General features: G+C 38.4%; 1 protein-coding gene across 4 annotated transcripts in view; it reads right to left on the bottom strand.

Annotated features, from left to right (window-relative positions):
• The window catches only part of Tmem131 (transmembrane protein 131), a 160,424-nt gene that overhangs the window by 49,485 nt on the left and 90,422 nt on the right, over nt 1-20,517 (bottom strand). For 3 of the 4 annotated variants that reach the window (XM_071601865.1, XM_027950670.2, XM_071601867.1), the window contains 7 exons: nt 16,524-16,647; nt 10,309-10,425; nt 8,493-8,615; nt 4,458-4,538; nt 2,679-2,829; nt 2,521-2,577; nt 1,589-1,650 (listed from right to left, as the gene is read on the bottom strand). In XM_071601865.1, coding sequence (XP_071457966.1) covers nt 1,589-1,650; nt 2,521-2,577; nt 2,679-2,829; nt 4,458-4,538; nt 8,493-8,615; nt 10,309-10,425; nt 16,524-16,647 — 715 coding nt within the window. The remainder of the gene's footprint in view (nt 1-1,588; nt 1,651-2,520; nt 2,578-2,678; nt 2,830-4,457; nt 4,539-8,492; nt 8,616-10,308; nt 10,426-16,523; nt 16,648-20,517) is intronic. The other variant, XM_071601866.1, reaches the window with a different exon arrangement.

The raw sequence follows: 20,517 nt of genomic DNA, 5'->3' as shown, positions 1-20,517 counted from the left end.
TAACAACCTGTGTTAGTGTCAGTCACTAACTGCTGCTTACTCAAAGATGATCAAGAAGTGGAGAAAACATGGCAAGATTCCCAGGAGAGGCAGCTTGTACAGGCTCTAAATATAGTCTCTGCCTTTTCTCACGATATTCAGACCCAATTAAAGCTCAGTAACTCTCAAGTGAGTCTCAAGAGTCCAGGACATTCTGAAATGACTTACAAAAAAAGCACGTGAGCAAACAAGAATAATAACCTTTCAGTATACAACAACTGTACTTCGAACAATCTGTGCACAAACTCACTAAAGCATATACCAAGCTGATACTGGCAAAACTAATAAGTCAATCTGTGACTTCTGTGTACCAATTAGCAAGGAAACCCCATGCAAACATTCCTTCGAAGACATGTCAGGCAAACTTATCCTGTCACTCAGACAGCATCAATGTTTTGGAAATATTGAGGAAACCCACTTTTTCAGAGGTGTTATTACAGATGTTAAGAGAACTTAAAGTGGGCATCCTGTCCAGTAACAGGTGAGGAACTTATATTTGGAATCACCTACATTAATAATCCTATATTTAGAAAGACTACAGTATTTAAACAAGGACAGAATTCCCTTAAGGGGAATTAAATGAGAATAGAAATAAGCCTAGCATTTAAGTACTGTCTAGCTGATCCTAAAAATTGTAAATATTTGTGAAATGGAAGAAGGTAGGAGGAACCCTTCTAAAATGCAGTCTCTGAGCAAGGTATATTATATAGAAAAAGTGGAAATGAACAGGAAAATCCTTAAGAAGTTCTGCACTCGGCTTCCACTGTGGCGGTTTACCCTGTGGCTGATGTGGATGGACAAAGTCACTTAAGTATCAAGCCCACGTGACCAATCTTTTAAACAGAGTTTCCTGAATTTAGGTTTTGAGCTTCAGCACAAGTCATAACAACACTGTTCGGCTTTCCTTCTCCACTATTCCCTATGTGTCTTGGGGACCTTCTCAGAGAGAGAGGCCATGAGCTACAGTAAAATTTGATGCCTCTGTTTTCTTCTGGCTAAACCTGTCCCATGGCATGCACCCCAATTCCATTAGAAGGCATAAAAGTCACCTGTTCTGTGCATGTGTGTGGAGGGAAGAGAGGACCCTGGTTTATGGTGAGCAATGGCTGTGAGTTGGGAAGGGTGGCTATGACTGACGTGGACAGCACTCTACCATCACCTACATCACCTCTCTGCTTCATTGCTCTTTCCTACTAACCTGAATCTCCCCTGCCCCTAGTTTCTCCCCCAGATCTCAAGTCCAACAACCAAAACTAATGGAATGCTTGCAACCTGACTTTCCTCCGCACGAACACAGATCCAGGATTTCAGTCCACAGGACTTTTCTACAGTTCTGCCTGAACAGGAGCCTGGGGAGCCCGGCTTGGACAAGATGGCCACCTTCCACCTTCCCGGCCTCCTTCCGGCCTGGGGCATCAGAGGCAGACCAGCTTTCTACCAGTCACCAGGCCACCACAAAAGAGGATTCTTTTGAGCAGGGACTTAATTATGCTTAACCCTGTCAGGTGTTTAAAACAAAGAATATATAAACTAAGAAGTAAAAACTTACTGTTATTGGTACATCTTTTGTTCCTGAATTTAATAAATGAAGATTTAAAACTTTTGGCAGATCTGTTAAAAAGAAAAGAAACAGTGTGTTTCAGAGCAAGTTAAGAATCCTCACCATATGAGACATCAAACTAAAGCTCTTTTAGAATATGAACTATAATGATAATTGTGTTAATAAAACAATCATCATATGGACCTGTGTGTTACGAGAACTGCCCCCTCTTAAACAACCAGACAAAAAAGCAAATCAAAACAAAACAAAATCTAGAACACAATTTTTATTAGATTCAGATACTAATAATCTTTTGGTTTTCCAGCAAAGCATAATGAAGCAAATTAGTAATGTACAATGGGAAATTATCACATTAAAAGCAACTCTAATTTTCAAAAATGTGGTCTTCAATCTTAAATAACTAAATTTTAATTACATATAATCCAAATAAATCCCCAATTACAAGTACTCTTCTATTTTCCTTAATAAAAAAATTTATTTGGTTGTTTTCAATTTTAAAATTTGAAGTCTTTCTCTGACCATATTGGATAAATTTTTAACATTATGTCACTACAATGAGACTGAATAATTCATATTTAACCAAATATACAGAAGAAAAATCTTTTGGCTTCCTTTATTTTACTATTAGAAAAAAAAAAAAAATCAGCATAACAGCACGGGTGAGGCAGCGGGGTAAGACCCGTCTTCCATCCGGAGGTTGCAGCAGGCCCTGCCTAGCTCTCCCACTGGTGAGCACTGCTACCCTCAAGAGGAATGAGATGAAACTTGTGAATGCTATGAGTCCCTAAAAGGAGATTTTTTTTTTTTTACAAGACCACTCAACTCAGTGGTAAATAACTTTCAAAGCTGAATTACAAAGTACAGAACAGCCATTAGGCACTAAATTCATTCAGGAATTATTACTATTATTATTATTTTACCTTGTGTTCGTAGTGTACCAAAATCTAACATTTCAGTTGAGGAATAAATTCCAGGAGCTTGGGAAAAAAAAAAGTAAACAATTACCTTTTACTTTGCCAGAGTAAGATGTACCAAAAAGAAAACAAATGAACGTGCCATTTTTCTGTTTTCCACTAACCTGTTGTAACTTCAACCTCCACGGGAAGAATGATAAACTCTGTGCTGTCAGAGGCATTGGTCTTTATTCTGATGAAGGCTGTGTGATTATCTGCTTCTCTGGATGAAAAACTGGCTCTCATTACTCCTTTGGTTTCATAAGGAGGAATTTCCTGATAAGCAGAGAGCATAGTATTTGAAATGTCGCAAACCTACCTTGTTTTACTGATTTAGATCACATTGACTGAAGGATGCATTAATATTTTATGTATCTACTAAGAAAAAAACACACTGACAATTAAATATGCTACTGGAGCTGGGCATATAGCTCAAGGGTACAGCTCTTGCCTAGCAGGGGCAAGGTCCTGGGTTCAATCCTCAGCTTTGCAACAAAAATTAAAATAAATAAAGCGAGTTTTACTGCAGTGGTCCCCACTGGTTATCCCAGCTTCTTAGATCGCAGGTTTGAGGCCAGCCTAGGCAATAAAGTGAGATACTGTCTCAAAATAAAAATTTTAAAAGTGCTGGGGATATAAGCCCCTGGGTTCAACGTCTAGTATCACCAAAATAAAACCCTTAAATTTCTCATGAACACTTCACACTAGTTGTAACATGGGCTTCAATTGTGGAGAATGTTAGAATGTGAAAACAACAACAACACAAAAATAACACTTAGAACTGACAAAATATGGGATGTAAAGTGAGAAAAGTTAGAGTCAAATGATCTGAAAAGAATTTAAAGTTGCAAAATCACCACTAAAGGGCAGAGCTGACCTACAAATCAGTTACTGGGTCATGTTAGCAGTGGTAAGGTTTCATGCCTAAGTTCTCTAGCCCAACAGAAATGTCACCACCAGAGGGAAAATATTTTTCTAGAAGAGCATAGTAATCTATACAGATAACCAAGAGGGCTTACACTTGCTTTCATTTAAAGCCTAACAGAACAAAATAAAGGTTCCCAAGCAAATGCACAGTCTAGGGATGCTCTACCACTTGGCTACATCCTTAGCTATGCCCCATTTTGAGACAGGATCTTGCTAAGTTGCCCAGGCTGGTCTTGGACTTTCGATCCTCCTGCCTCAGACTCCAGTGTCCCCTGTTGACAAAACTGTTTCTGAATTTTCAAGTCAACTTTCCAAAACTATCACCTGTACATCTCTTCCCTGATTGACTCTGGTTAGAAGAGAGAATGGAGAAGCCTTTCGTGCACGTGCGCATGTGTGGATGTGTAGTTCCTGGATATTCTTTAATGTGGCTAATATTTGTCAAGAGAAAGTGATTCTCTAAACATGGAAATAAACTGGTATTAAATATTCAGTGACACTGAAGGTAGATGGAGATCATCCAAGAATTTAAAATGTCCTTTGTTATCCCAGAGAATGAACTAAAGTTCTCTCTGCAAATGCCATCTCCTCTAGCAACAGTGACACTGAATGTTAAATTCTCTACCTTCAGAAATACAATGAATCCTTCCCACTGTTTGCTCCCCGCCCAAAGAAAACTTTGTATATAGCATATCATCAATGACCAGGTTCAGAGGCAACATTTCCAATGCAGTGCCGAGAAATTGCTTCCGTTCCACACAGCGGGCTAAGGCTCTGGGTGGCTTTGTTCACTGATTTTTCTAAGAAGCACAACTTATATTTTCTCCTCATTCTTTCATTCAACTTTCAAATATATCTAATATACAGTTAACGTTTCAAGACATTAAAGAAAAGTCCCCTATATTTCTTCAGGCAACAAAGAGTTAGGTATTTTCCAACTCTTCATTGTATTTAAGAAACAACTGGCTTCCACTCACCCACAGCTTCCTGGTTCCTCCCTGTTGCCCTGTTGGAAGCTCCAGGTGAAGGTCTCCTCCACTTGAGTACATCTCTACCACCTGGGACAGAGGACCACATGCTGGTTAGTGTCAAAAATCACATTCTCAACCTGAGTGACTTGCTGTTTCAGAAGTAAGTTTGGTATCATAACTGTTTATCTGAAAAAGTGTGTCCTGATATAAATGTAGGATACCACATCTTATCACTCAATTCAGTGCCTCATATGCATAACCAATGGTGGTACTGTTAATTAAAACAAGATAACTGAAAATTAAACTTAGAAACAGTGAATCTGGTTCAGAGACTAGGTTAAAAAGCAACAGAACAATTCTTTTTCACATAAAATAATTTGAGGAAATCATTTTCAAGTATTAGAAATACCTGTTTCGTATTTCTTGTAGAAACGTGTTTCTTTAATAATACACATATATCAACAGATAGCAGCTTATCCAATAACTACAACCATGACAGAGTGAAGAGATAATTAGCCAGAGATACAAAACCAACCTAGTACAGTATGGAAACATCTGGTTTCTGGGGAAGGGACAGAGGTTAACCAGGACAAGGGCCTGGCTGAACAGGAGGAAGAACTCCTCAAGTTCTGTGGCTCAGCGGAGTACCTATGCTTGACAGTGATGAACTAACTGTCTATTCAGAGTAGCTAGTTAAAAGGATTTCAAAAGTTTCCAACACAAATAAATGATAATTTCTGATGTGAGAGATAAGCCAGTGACCCTGAGCTGGTCATTACTCTTTGTATATATGTACTGAAATGTCACAGTGTACATACCTCAAGATACATACAATCACTACAGGTCAAAACAAAACCACAAAACATAAAAAATATCTGGCTTCTACTGGTAGCAAATTAACAGGTCTTAATAGCTCTGTGACTTGTGCTTACACTTAACAATTTTTTAGAAAAGGCCTAAGGTTATCACTGATACACAAAAAATAATCCACATTTAAGCATACAACTGAGGAATTCTGACATATGTTTGTAGGTACGAAGCCGTCACTGCAATTAAGATACCAAGTAGATCCACTGCCCCCACCTTATGCCCTCTGCAAACTATACTCCTTTTCTGCCCCTTTCTATTTCCCAGAAATCACGGACCTCTCTGTGTCAGTATAGATTAGCTTGCATTTTCTAAAATTTATATAAAGGGGATAAACAGTATGCACTCGTCTGGCTTCTTTAATTCAGTGTAATTATCTTGAGATACACCATTTTGTATGTATTAATAGGTTGTTTCGTTTCTATTTTATGGCTATTTTGCAGTTTCTATGCATTCACTGGTTTCTCCAGTGTGCAGCTATGAGGATAAAGCTGCCTTGACACCAAGTACAAAAGCCTTGGTGTGGAGACCTGCTTTCCCTTCTTTGGGGTTAGTGCCACAGAACAGGTCAGATGTCAGGAGACTTTCCTATAAAGGCAGGTAACCCTAGCTCTTTGAAAGAAGGAATACATTTCATCAACTTAACTAAATCTGGGGTGATGTAGAAGGGAAACTTCCACTTGTTTAATCACAAAAAGTCCCCAGAAGTCAATACAAGGAACAAAGCCAGGGAAGCTGTAATACTGAGTACAAGCTTGGATATTTTTGTTGTTTTTTCTTCTTGTGGTGCATATTGCTATGAAAGTATTGCCTTTTGCAAAGACTGAAGGGCTAAGATTTCCTGACTGTAACTCATCTGCTGACCTCCTCCAGTGCTCTCCTAGAGCATAGACTGTGTCAACCATAGCAACACCCTGACTGCTGCGGGGACTGCAGACCTTCTTCTGAAAAGCCAGAAAATATCACACAATAATTCATTTAATCTTTCAAGGTAACAAGGAAAGAAGCATAATAATGTTTGGAAACAAGATTGCTACTGATGATAGGGAAGATGAGTAGGAAATGGAGACTGAAAAACTCTGAATTACAAACCAAAGGAAAATCGCATTAAAACCAGGAACTGGTGACAGTCTGATTTTCATCTAGTACTATTTGTCCTAATTTAGTAGAGTTTAGAAGAAAAGGTGGACAAACAACATAGTCAGAATATAATTTATGTTAAAAAAGTATATTTGTGTGCCCACATGTGCCTGCAAATGCACAGAAAAAGGTGTGAAGGACATCATGCAGATCCCAGTGGGGTCTCTGAGGAGGGTCCAAGACTGTAGCTGTGTCGTCCATATGACAGATACCAGCCACATGTGCTCATTTACATTTAAAAACTGGAACAAAATGAAATTAAATGTTCAGTTCTTCAGCGACCACAGCCACATGAGGATAGTGGTTACTGTCTTGGACAAAGTAGATGCAGAATTTTTTTGTCATCAAAGTTCTGTTGGAAAGTAGGGCATTCAAGGGGACCTCTGCTTCACTGGTATAACTGCTGCATGCTTTGGTATCAGGCAGATCACATGTGTTTGTGTATAATAAAATAACTGAATGCATTTTCTTGCTGTACAATATTTTCTTAAATCTGAAGGCAAGTCAACCAACACAGCACTACCTATTACGGGACTCTTGGGGTCCAAGAAGGCAACTTTAATTTCTCTTCCTCTCCTGTGTGCTGGTGAAACGGCCACTGTGGTAAATCCTGAAAAGACTAGAGGAAATGAATTCAAAGTAGTAGCTGTGCTAGACGACAGGTGGGTAACTCCAAAGGCTGAGGGGAAAAGGTACAGACCCCAGGCTATTTAAACAACTGGAGATGACCAACACCTTAGAGTCCTACAAGCTCCATCTTTCTGTGTGACAATCAGCTTCTGGGTCTGTAGCCTTCTAACCACAGAGGGCACCCTGGGTGCTCTGTAACACCTTTTTCCACAGCAGGGTGGGGTGACTCACGCACCAGGGTCTGCGAGACATGGTTTTATTTCATTGAAAAAAATAAAGAAAGCAGCCAACTGGGGCTTCTGTATACATCTGTGATAAAAGTTAGCAGAACAGGGAAAATTCACTGTGCTCTAAAGTAGCAAAGTGTCTAAATGACAGATTGATGATGAAGACAGCAACACTTTTGATTTGCAAAAGCAGAAAGCAGAGCATTTCCCTCCGTTGTGATGGAGATATCTAAAGAAATTAAAACCGGGGCAATGAACTTTTATCAGTAGCTCTTCTCAGCCAAGTGTTGGGAGGGACTTCCTTTTGGTTGCTTCAGTTGTAATTCCTAAGTGTCTCACTATTCAGGCTCTGAAAATCTCCCTTTGTCCCTCCTCATTTCCCTTTCATTTCTTATGAACATTTATGCCAGGGGACCAAGGAGGATGAAAATCGTAGCCTTGCACTTGCTACATAGTATATGATTTTTCTTCTTCCTACTATTTTCAAGCTACTGTTAAGTCCTGTGATGTGGTCCCGAGAACTCTGGGCCCTGGGTGTATTTATGATGGACGATTCTGGAAAGCATCCACATCTCCTTCTAACACAGACAATACAACTCAGAGCTCTAGTGGCTACATGTGTTAGCTAGGTGGAAGTCGCTGGTGTGGGGAGGGGATTTTAGGAAACCTCTGAAGGAGTGACACTTGCCACACTTGCCACTCCTGCTGCAACAGAGACAGGGAGTGGGTGAGGGGAGGTTTCTAGACTGGCTAAGATAAGGAGTTCAATTTTATAAATAAGAGTCAGTTTGCTTGATTAATTCTGTATTACCCTTCGCTGGATTTTAATTTTCAAAATGCCATCACCAAAAATTTATTATTACAAGAAATAAATGCAAACTATTTTTTAAAAGTTTATACTGAACCAAAAAGAACTCAGTTTTTCTGTACAGTTGAACACTTTTCAAAGTAAACACAGAACACCCTGAACTATAAACACCTGAGAAGCTACTAAAAATGGTCCCCAAATTGAAAATCCTAACTGCTGTATTCCAAAATTCAGACTACAGTACAATTGTATTAAAGTTAACACCCCCTTAAATGCACTTATAAAACCCTGAAAGTTTTAACAAACAGATTATATGCTACAGAATTCTCACCAAAATGAGGCTTAATTAAAACCATTTCCTAAACTCACCTGTAAAGGCTCACTGTGAGGGTTGTGTATGTTTATTATGGGTGAGAAACTGCTATTCACAGGCACTCTGGCTCCAAGGAACGGCCTCAATCGATATGGATTTGGAACTCCAACACCAAATACCTATTTTGAAGAAGAAAAAAACCCCTCTGAGCTGCTTTTGTAACTACCATTTTTATGGTTACAATTCTGCTTGATCTAAGGAGACTGGCGAATCTAATGTAGATAGAAGAGTAATAATACCCTTTTTAAAAACTGAATTTGGCTACATATTTGATTTACTCAATGTATGTGCATTTGGAATGACGACTATAATATGTTGGAAATGGAAATGGCAGCAGTCCTTCATGGAACACACAAAAACAAGAGAAAAGGGACTCATAAGATTTCAGACAGACCACAGTTAAATTTAGCCCTATGATGACTAAGCAGGGTGAACCAGTTATTCAAATGACACACACTTATTCAGTGTCTGTGATGTGTGGTGCGCAGGATCACACGTGTGCGTGCATGCACACACACACAGCAGTCATCAATTTAAGAGTGAACAAGATAAATAATGTGCCTACTCTCATTGAAACTTACAATCTAGTTTTGGGACAGACTAGATGTCAACAAAAAAGGTCTAAAAACATCCCTCTGGCTCAGAGTGGGTCCTGAACTGGGGATAGGGATGGGGCTAGGGAGGAGGGGAGACAGTTAGCTGGCTGCAGTGTAATCCAGAGAGTGCTCATGGTGCATGAGGAGGGAAATGGACAGGCTCAGGAGACACTCAGGAGGAAGACTGGGAGAATGACTAGGTGTGGAGAGGTACAGATGGAAGACAGCTGGCCTCGGGCTAACCGCAGCCCTCAGAGAGTCCACACTGGCTGCAACCAGTGGAGATGCCTCTGTAGGGCCACGACTTCCACTCTTAGATACTGTCTTCTTGCTTGCTGGTCAAGTGCATGTTAAACGGGGATCATCTACACAGCACTCGGAACTTACTGAACAAAGCGGCTGTTACTGCTTACTGAAAGCCTCTGAAACAACCCGTGAAGGCTTATCCAGTGGCAGCAAGCAGAACACGGCACTTCACTAAAATGGAAAAGTTTACTCTGATTCTTATTTTCAAAACAGAAGTGCTCTGGAGACTGGAGAGGAAATGTTTAAAAAAACAAAAAAAGGCATAGTAAGTAAGAACTGAAACACTTGAGTTCCTAGTAGCAAAGTAGGATAACTGGGGCAATCACTGAACCTTCCTAAATTTCAACTTCCTCGTCTAAAAAACCATGAGAATAATAAAATCTAATGCAAGCAGAAGTTCATATTGTGTCGACAAATAAAAAATTCTTAATAATCTTAATATATAAAAATCTTGATTCATACACAGAATGGCTGATTTACAAAAGATTTATTATATGATTCCTATAAACATGAATTTTCTTTAATAATCCAAACAAGGAATCTATGTAAAATAAATTGATCAAAATTTGAACAATATACCTCCTAAAGAAAAGCAGGCACATACATTTTAATTTCAAAGTTATTATTAAATATGCTTCATAAGTGTGTTAGTCTTTAAAAATTGAGTCAGTATAAAAATACTTTTTACTATTCTTTTGTTAATCTCATATTAACACTTTAGCTATAGTTTTTAAGATTATTTGTTCACAGACTGATGTCCATAGTGAATATAAAAATGCTGTAAGTCTAAACTCTTACATTTCTATTATCTCAAGTTTCTGAAGTGAGTTCTTAAAAGGTTGTCATCTGAAGTTGGCGATGATGATTATATTTTATAAAAATAAATAAAAGTTTTAATTCTCGTTCTTACCTGGTAAGTAAATACCCCATGATTAGATGTGTTAATAAATAAAGTATTTTCTACATTTCCTACTACTCTTGCAAGAAAAACTACATCAAATGATGTATTTCCTCCCGGAAGAATTTTCTGGAAAAAAATAAAATAAAATAAAGTTAAACTGGTGACCCTCCCTGCCCCCCAAAATCTGATCATACTGGCCAAAATTAGCTAAAGTTCTCTATAATGAGTATCTTAGAATCATTTACATAAACTAGCTTTTTTTCTTTAAAATTTACGCATTAAGTTATGCGAACTATTGCACAATGGAAAATAACAAAAAGATGTCTTCATAATGGATGTCTGCAGTCACATGGCTTGTCCATTACCAGCCCAGAGCCCTGTACAACAGATGGCTGCCTTGGACTCTGTCATTCAGTGTTTGCCAGGCTGGAATGAAGTACCTCATTATAGGCAGTTCCATGACCAGTCAATCAAGCAGGCGTTGGACTGAAGCTGAGCTTTTCACATAGATGTACTACCCTACTACTAAGCAGCAGCTTGTATTATTATTCTGAAGAATAAGCCCAGGCCCGCACCCCTCCCACCTCTGCCATCCATCCACATAGGCACAAAATGTCCTTGTAACTTAAATTAGGAAAGAAGGCAAGGGACAAAGTACATGTGGGATCTCACTCCTGTTATCTGGGGCAGACTGAAAACGTCACTGCAGTCAAAGAAATAAAAAATTATTACACAAAACAACAGGGGCTGTTCAAGGCTGGGGCTGAAATTCTGCTTGCAGTGAAGCCTTAAAAGGCATTTAACAAGGGCTGGGATTGCGGCTCAGTGGCAGAGCGCTTGCCTCGCATGTATGAGGCACTGGGTTCGATCCTCAGCACCACATAAAAATAAATAAAATAAATAAAGGTATTGTGTCCGTCTACAACTAAAAAAATATTTTAAAAAAAGGCATTTAATAAGCAAAGCTGATAACCTCTCCCATTCTGAGTACAAGGCTACGACTCTAAAGTACTCCAAATTATAGCTCAAAATACATGGCACTGAGACTCTGCTTTGCTTAAGGATGAAAAACGTTGGAAAGAGCATTCCTCCTGCATTATCAGCAACAAAAAGCGGAAAAACTTGTCCTTGAACTATATCAGAGATTGGTTATCAACCACCCAAAATCTCAGGAAGACAAACACTTCCAAGGAGAGATGGAATGTGACTACTGGCTCACCCAACATAGAGAATGGTACAGTCGAGGCTACCACCAGGAGGTAAAAAAGAATTCAGTGAAAATGTTTATAGAGTTTAAAGGCTGTGTGTGTGCTCTCCCAGGAGAGCACAGAACCCCTGGAAGCTGTGACCACTAGGTGGAGCCACACCGGAGTCAGAGATCAATGACATCCACATCTGCTGAGTCCCTAGAGAGTCAGACATTGAACAGTGAGTGCACTTTTGAATAATCCACAGCTTATGTAAGTAGTCATGAAAGAAATTATATTTTGAGTTGATTTGAGAACACAATGTGTACAAATTTGTGGGAAGCAGTTAAGACAATACTTGAAAGGAAATTTTAGCATCAAATGATTATTTTGAACATAAATGTCTCAAATCAAGAATCTATGTTTCTGCTTTGAGAAACTAGAAAAAGAGTCAATTAAATCCAAAGTAAAAGGAAGAATAATAAAGAGAGGAGGGAAAATTAAACAGAGTATAGAAAAAAAATTAATAAAACCAGTGCTGGTGCCAGAAAAAGGCCTATAAAACTGATAAAAACTTCTATACAGAATAATTGAATGAAAAGCGAGAGGATGAGAACAAAAAAGAAGGAACTAAAATATGAGTATTATTGCTGGGCACAGTGGTGCCTACCTATAAACCCAGTGGCTTGGGAGGCTGAGATAGGAGGATTGTGAGTTCAAAGCCAACCTCAGCAAAAATGAGGTGCTAAGCAACTCGGTGAGACCCAGTTTCTAAATAAAATACAAAATAGGGCTAGGGATGTGGCTCAGTGGTCGAGTGCCCCTGAGTTCAATCCCCAGTACACCCCCTGCAAATAAGTATTATTATATACTCTTTATACATAAAAAATGGTAAAGGAATATTACGAACAACCCTATGTCTATAAATTAAAAAACTAGAGGAAACATATACCCCTTTTCATTTCTATTCAGTTGGCAACGATCTTTTAATTTGTATTTTCATATTGGTGAGGGGTATCGGAGATTGAATTCAGGGACACTTGACCACTGAGCCACATCCCCAGCCCTATTTTGTATTTTTTTAATTTAGAGACAGGGTCTCACTGAGCTGCTTAGTGCCTCATTTTTGCTGAGGCTGGCTTTGAACTCGCAATCCTCCTATCTCAGCCTCCCGAGCTGCTAGGATCACAGGCTGCGTCACTGCACCCCGCGTTGTTGTTTTCTTATTTGATTTAAGTTGCCAAAGTCGTCCTTATTATACTTAGTAATACAGTGCAAAGATCTAAGAAGAAAAAGTTAATATCCTCAAGCCTTGTCCATTCTCACCCCTCAGGTTATCTAGTTAACCTGAATGTCTGTAACTTGATCTAGCTCTTATAATCAAAGGTACATAGATTCTTTGCTTTCTATAAAACATGACATTACATCCTGCTCCACCACATGCCTTTTTTACATAAACACATGCATATTATTCACTGCATATCCTGGATTAACAGATACAGATCTATTTCATTCTTTTTGTCATCTGTACAATATCCCATACAAATGCTAAATCACGTTCTGTTCAATTCCCAACACCATGCTTGAACATCACAGTTTAACCTAAAACAGAATAAATAATGTCCAGTTTCTACAATGAATTAAAAATAGTCATTAGTATTCATTAATGGCCTTCAACCCATAAAATTATTTTTCATTCTAAAGCACATACATGTAAATGGACCAAAACATTTTGACTGAAACAAAGTTTTTCTTAGTTTTCAGTTTGCCTGGAAATTGATTTACTCAAAAAATTTCAGTCAATCAAAGACAAAATTATTTTTGTTTCCTTGTTATGTGTGTAAGGCATCCCCTCCATAGTTCAAACAAGTGAAATATGACTATCCATACAATATTAAAAGACTGTATCCTTTGATGCAAAATATACGTTGTATATGGGACTAACCTGCAGTCTTAATATTAGGTAACTTTTAACTATAATTAGAAAAATATGGGGCTGGGGATGTGGCTCAAGCGGTAGCGCGCTCGCCTGGCATGCGTGCAGCCCGGGTTCGATCCTCAGCACCACATACAAACAAAGATGTTGTGTCCGCCAAAAACTAAAAAAATAAATATTAAAAAATTATCTCTCTCTCTTTAAAAAAGAAAGAAAAATATATTTAATTACTAATAACTGTAGATAAATTAATAATTGAAGATATATAAAGAGAAATAAAATGTCAGAAAAACACATTTCTACATCTCTTACCCTACTGGTTAATATGAAGGTGGCATCAGTTAATAAAAATTTTTTATTGCCAAAGAAGTTAAGACCTGCCTAGGATGCTGAGGATGATGCAGGGAGGCAGAGTTGCAAGGACACGCAGAAAGGTCTACTCCCCTGGGTGCAGAAACACCAAAGCCCTGGCTGCAGGCACAAAAGCTGAGGAGGAGGGGAAGGAGGTTATTTCTTCCCTCAGGAGTTCATTCTCTCTCCCTTCCTCCTCCTGAGCTTCTGGAGTCAATGTTACCGCAGGGAAGAAGATGGAAAGATAAGGAGGAGGAACAAAGGTAAAAAAAGCAGATTGCAGCTGTATCCTTTGAAGCAAAATCTGGACCATCTAAACGTTGCTTTTACTGTTTAATTCCACCTCCTGACAGCAGAAAACACAGATCTATTTTTAACTTGTTCTTTGATTATGTACACTTTTATTTATTTATTTTTTTTTTGGTGGTGCTGGGGATTGAACCCAGGTCCTTGTGAATTCGAGGCGAGCATTCTACCAACTGAACTATATCCCCAGCCCCAGTTTATATTTTTAAGAATTTCCAGGAAAACTATTCTCTTCACATAAGTTCATCTGTAGAAACAGATCTAGTTCAGAAATGGTAAAATGGTGATCTTTAGCTAATGTTGTTAGGTCCACACTGTTTCTAAAACTGAGTTCATTATCTATGTGTAAAAACTGGGAAACATAAAAATTCTTATTCCTGATTTTTCTTGAAGAATCAGAACTGTGCATGGACTGACACTCTCAAAGGCCACTAAGACTGCAGCCTTGGTGGGCCACATGCTCTCCACAGAACTCCCTGTCCCTCTGGCTTGTGAAGGTAGAGAAAAGAGTGAAAACACTGGCCTTTACCCCAAGTAAAGCTGGTGTTCAGAAACAACAAACATCACTTGAACTAGCAATGTTAAAAAAGTTATAAATAAAACGTGTAGTGCAGATGTGAACTATTTTTAAACTGTTTCCATGTTTACCTGCCCTCTAACTCAACACACACACAGGCACTGAGGAAAGCTGGCTGGTTCTACATGCATATGAGTGTAGGACACAAGCCAGCCACTGTAGTGCAGTACCACTGGGATCACTGGGAGGCTAAGGGCCCTAGACTTCACCTTAGTTCTTTTTTTTTTTTTTTTTTTTTTTTTTTTGAGAGAGAGAGAGAAGTTTTTAATATTTATTTTTTAGTTTTCGGCGGACACAACATCTTTGTTTGTATGTGGTGCTGAGGATCGAACCCAGGCTGCACGCATGCCAGGCGAGCGTGCTACCGCTTGAGCCACATCCCCAGCCCCTTCACCTTAGTTCTTGAAAATAACTGCATAACCTGGGCAAACCCCTGCAGGATAAGGCTTTTCATTGTACACACAGGTCTATCAGAACTAGAATTCTACTAAGACCTTTGCACATTTATAAGAATTGTGGAGTTATCTTTTAGGTACAACAAACACATTGATAATGAACTTATGTGAAATTTACTTTCAGAAACATTTAAGAAAAGAGATATTTTCCATTAGTACTACAAAAAATTTATTACCAAAATAACATGATGACTTATCAATACTTCATTTATAAAATGCGTTTAAGTGAAAAAAGTCAAAATTATTTTTTTAAAATCCTACAAGTTGCTACCTAATAACATATGATAAAATAGGACTTTAGAAATGAGAAATGTAAAAATCTAAACAACTGATATAAAACTAATAGCTTCTATGTTTAAAAAAGTTCCTTTTTTGTTCTTTATTGCATCTCTTCAGAGGAGTCAGTGGAAAGATGAAATTAGGTTCCATTTATTTACTTCTCTCTGATACTAGATATTTATACATTAAAGCTTAATGCATTCTCTTAAATTCAAACCTTAAGATCCAGTTTTTTATTTTGATAAGAAAAAAGTCCTTTTTAAAAAAATAACATAACAAGCCCACTGACTAACTACAAAACTGTAAGTAAAATTTTAGAGCATGCCTGCGGTAGAGCCCTAACATGGTCCCAAGATGCCTGTGACTATGCCGGGGCCTTGCCCCTGTGGTTATTTACAAGGCATGGTAAAGGATTTGGCAAATGTAATCACGGCTAGCAGTCAGCTGACTCTCAGTTAGTGGAAAGGTAGGCCATGAAGATGGCCCTGAGCCAGTGCCACGAGTCTTCAAAAGCAGAGTTTGCTCCACTGGTGGCAGAAGAGGAAGAGTAAGGGGAAATAACACATTGCTGCTGGCATGGAGGTGGAGGGGCCCCTAAGAAGGAATGTGGGTGCCTCGGGCTGAGAGGGGTCTGTGGTTAACATCAGCAACTGAATGGGGCTTCAGTTCCACAGGCACAGGAACTCAATTGTGCCCACAACTCGAATGAGTCTGGAGGTGGATTTCCCCTCAGCGCCTCCAGACAAGGGCTCAGCCTGGCAGCCTAATCTCCCCTGTGATAGCTGAGCTAACAACCCACTGGATTCGCAACCTACTGACTGCGTGCTAATGAGTGGGTACGGTCTTAAGCCATCAAATTTATGATAATTTGTTGTGCACCAATAGAAAGATGCCAAGAAATTATTAAGAGAAAATCAACTGACTGTAAGGATATTTAAGATTCCCAGCTGTTTTGTGTTGAGAAAAACAATGTCTTTTTAAGGGAAGGAGTAATAACTCTCAGGAAACTGAACAAACTCAAATCTAGGAAAGATAAGAAACATTAAAGCCAGATTCTAATTACAGTGAATAAAATTATTCATCAATATCCAACTAAGCACCCAGGAGAGATAATTTTTAGCAGAGAAACTTACCCTATTTTGAAAAAATGATGCATGAAAATGTGATGTTGTAGCAGATATGGATACTAAAGTAATGGTTTCTTCAGAACTAGGATTATGTAAGTAGACCTTCTCCATTTTTGGCATTCCAACTGGCCTGTAAAAATGAAAAGGCAACTGTTACAAATACTTCAAAGATAATTCTAATTGTAAAGATAAGTACCAGTCATTTAAAACATTAAATATCCAAATTATTAAAAGTTCATATTCACATACATTAAAATATCAAATTGATTAAAATGTAAAATTACACACAAAATACATTTCACTACTCAGCAAATATTTATTGAGTGTCTGTCACAGGCTACCCGCTATGCCAAGTGCCATGATACAGCAAAGTCAGTCTCAGCCCAGTGAAACCTACAACGTAATGAGGAACAGGCAGGGACCAAGTGGACCAGATTGGACCTTTTCTCTCAGCAATGCCACCCTGCCCTCCTACAGACTGAGAACCATGTACTTCTCAAACTCCACTGGTAAATAAATGGGATGGATTCAAACTAAAAAGCTTCTTCTTGGCAAAGGAAACAATCAATAATGTGAGCATAGAGCCTACAGATTGGCAGAAAATCTTTACCACATGCACTTCAGATCATGCATTAATCTCTAGGATATATCAAGAATTCAAAAAACTTAACACCAAAATAAAACAAAACAAAAATTAAAAAACCAAGTTTGCTTTCAAAGTGAAATCTAATGAAGTCCACTTAGTGCTTCTGTAGCCATTCTTCTCAACTTATACAGCATCAGAGAATTCTGCATGTAAATTACACATTTTTTTTTCTTAGCGTTCTATGGTCATTTCATTGTCCTGAGCCTTCTCTCTCTGGCAAGATTATCAGCACCCTGAGGACAAATGACACATCACATACTTTCTGCATGCTGCTCATAATATCTAGCACAGTCCCAGGCATGCATGTGTGTTTGCTTGCTTTCTCTCTCTCTCTCTTCTCACACACACACACACACACACACACACACACACACACACACACACACCCTCTCTCTCTCCTTATTAAGGCTCTCCTGATCTGATCTTGCCCAACACAAACAAGTACGTTGCTAGGTTTTCACAATCCCAACATTCCACCCAGGCTGGGTGCTCGTGATTGACCCATGTCTCAGCCAACTGTTCACTGTTTTTCTCCTTAACCTCTACACTAATTCAAACTGTCACCTTCTAAGTCAAATACAACCTTCTTTCATGAGGCCCTTTCTTCATGCAACCATTTTAGGCCATGCTTTTAAAAACTTTCTGTGCTTTTTAATTCAAATTCAAGGTTTGTGTTTAAACCCCCAACCCTAAGAAGCTGAAAATGCAGAGGCAGAACTGTGTTTTCTATCTGGTTCAAGTATCCAGCTTGCTTTTGTCCTGAAAGAAGTTTTGTCTCTACCTTTTCTTCCATTCAGTTGATCGCCTCCAATTTAAGACTTGGGAAATTTGATTAAACAGTGAACCCATGATCATTTTTGCTAGCTAAAAAAATTACTTGGGTTTTATGTATCTTCAAAGATGGCAAATTAGTAGTACATATGGGGTCTCCTTGCTACTCCCACCTAATTTGCCAACATTGCTGAACGAACTTGAAAGTTAGAAGGAGATATGGATTCTGAGAAATAACAACAAACCCAGGGAGAAATCCTTGGGGAACTGAAGGCTGCCTTGAACTGGCAGTTGGGAGGAACGAGGGGGATTGCGGGGCAAAGGGCAGCCCAAGCTGACACAGAGAGGCCAGGCAGAGGAAGGCTTCCCAACACTTACTCTCCACCTCCTTCCCTGTTGTCTTGAGGCCATCAGAGCCGACTCCTGCATCTTGGAACAGGGGAAAGGCTGGCAGCGGCTAGGAGCTGAAGATGGCTGTCCTTGAGCTCTTCTCTGAATGCCCTCTCCGGTCCTCCAAAGTCTTAGGGCTGGGGGACTACACTTTAGGAAGACACTTCTACCCAACATGCTTATGCCTAAACACTGTTTCAGAGACAGTAGTGACAAATATGGGCAGTCAACAGTGTGTGCAACCAGGGTTCTCCACCTCGGGCATCAGTCCTCTTCTTAAATTCACAAGAAGGGACAAAGGGCTTGGCCTTCTGCCCTTTCTTATTATGCCCTTTAAGACGGTAGCTCATAAAGTCATACAGTAAAACAACATGAGTACATCAACTAGGAAATATATACAATGTGGTGACAGACAGGAATGCCAGCCCCAATATGATGACTGAACCTGTAAGAGGATTTATGCTTCCCCACTTCATTAACATCAGACAGACTTGGTTCTTTCTGCATGAGATGTATGACTTGCAAATATTTAACCCATTCTGTGGACTGTCTGTTTTATTTTCTTGAGAGTCATCATTTGGAGCACAAAATTTTAACTTTAAGTAATCTAATTATATATTTTATCTTTTGTCACTTATGCTTCTGTATTCCAACCTAAAAAAACAGTGCACAGTCCAGGGTAATTGAGATACATGGTGATGTTTTCTTCTAATGGCTTACAGTTTTGTTCCATTACATTTACATCTGATATATTTAGCTTTAATGTTACATTTTGAATTAATTTTGGAGTATGGTGTGAGGAGGGGTCCAAATGATTTTTTTTTTCATGTGGATATTAAAGTGTTCTAGCATCATTTGTTGCAAAGACTGCTCTTTTCTCTGTTAAGTTGTATTGGTACCACAGTCAAAATCAACCGACAACAAATATAACAGTTTATTTCTAGAATCTAAATTCTTTTCCATTTATCTATGCATCTATCCTTACGTTGGTATGAGTGTCTTAACTACTGTTGCTCTGTACAAAGTTTCTGAAATTGGGAAGTGTGAGTCCTCCAATTCTGGTTGCCTTTTAAAGATTGCTTTAGCTGTTCTGGTACCTTATTTTCCATGTGAATTTTAAAATCAAGTTGTCAATTTCCACAAGAAAGACAACTGAGATTTTCAGGGGAATGCATTAAATTGATAGATCAATTTAGGGTACTGTAATCTTAATTTGTGTCTTTTGACTCATGAACATGGAATGTTTTCCTGTTTATTTTTTAATTTCCCCTGGTAATGACTTCTAGTTTTCGGTATACAAGCCTTACACTGATTGTGTCAAATTTACATTTAAGTATTTTATTCTTCTTTGATGTTATTGTAAATAGAATTTTCTTACTTTTAAGATTATTTATTGCCAATGTACAAAAATAGTTTTTTTGTGTGTGTATATTAATCTTGTATCCCGTAACCCTAATAATCCTGCTTATTAGTTCTAATGGTTTTTATTTTCCTAAAATGCATTCCTAAGGAATATCTACATACTAATGCACAACATATGCAGACAGTTTTATTTCTTCCTTTCCTTCAGGGTGTCTTGTTTCTTTTTAATATATTTTTTTATTGGTTGTTCAAAACATTACAAAGCTCATGATATATCATCTTTCATACATTTGACTCTTTTGTTTCTTTATCTTGTCTAGTTGCCCTGGTCAGACCTGGGGTTTAATATTGAATAGAAGTGACAAGAACAGGCATCACTGTCTTGGTCTTGATTTTAGTGGGGAACCTTGTACTCTTTGTATGGTAAGAATGAGCCAGCCTTCAGGTTTTCATAGATGCTCTTTATTAGGTTAAAGAAATTCCCCTTCTATTCCTAATTTGTTGAGAATTGTGAAAAGATACAGCATTTTTCATGGTTTTTTTTTTTTTTTTTTTGTGCTTGACATGTTTCTTTTCCCTTTCTTATATTAGTATAGTGCATTACATCAACTGATTTTCAAATGTTAAACTAAAGCTTGCATTCTTAAGATTAAAACCACTTGGTCATGGTGTACAATTCTTTTTGTGTGTTGCTGGATTCTGTTTGGTATTTTGTGGAGAATTTGTGCACATCTATTCAGAAGGGATAGTTGTCTGTGTTTCCCCCCACACACACACCTTTGACTTGTTTTGGTATAAGGGGGCAATACAGGCCAAAAAGACTAAGTTGGA

This window comes from Marmota flaviventris, chromosome 14, assembly GCF_047511675.1.
Source record: "Marmota flaviventris isolate mMarFla1 chromosome 14, mMarFla1.hap1, whole genome shotgun sequence".
NCBI lineage: Eukaryota > Metazoa > Chordata > Mammalia > Rodentia > Sciuridae > Marmota > Marmota flaviventris.
The sequence above is the reverse complement of the archived record's forward strand: the minus strand, read 5'-3'. Positions and strand labels throughout refer to the sequence as shown.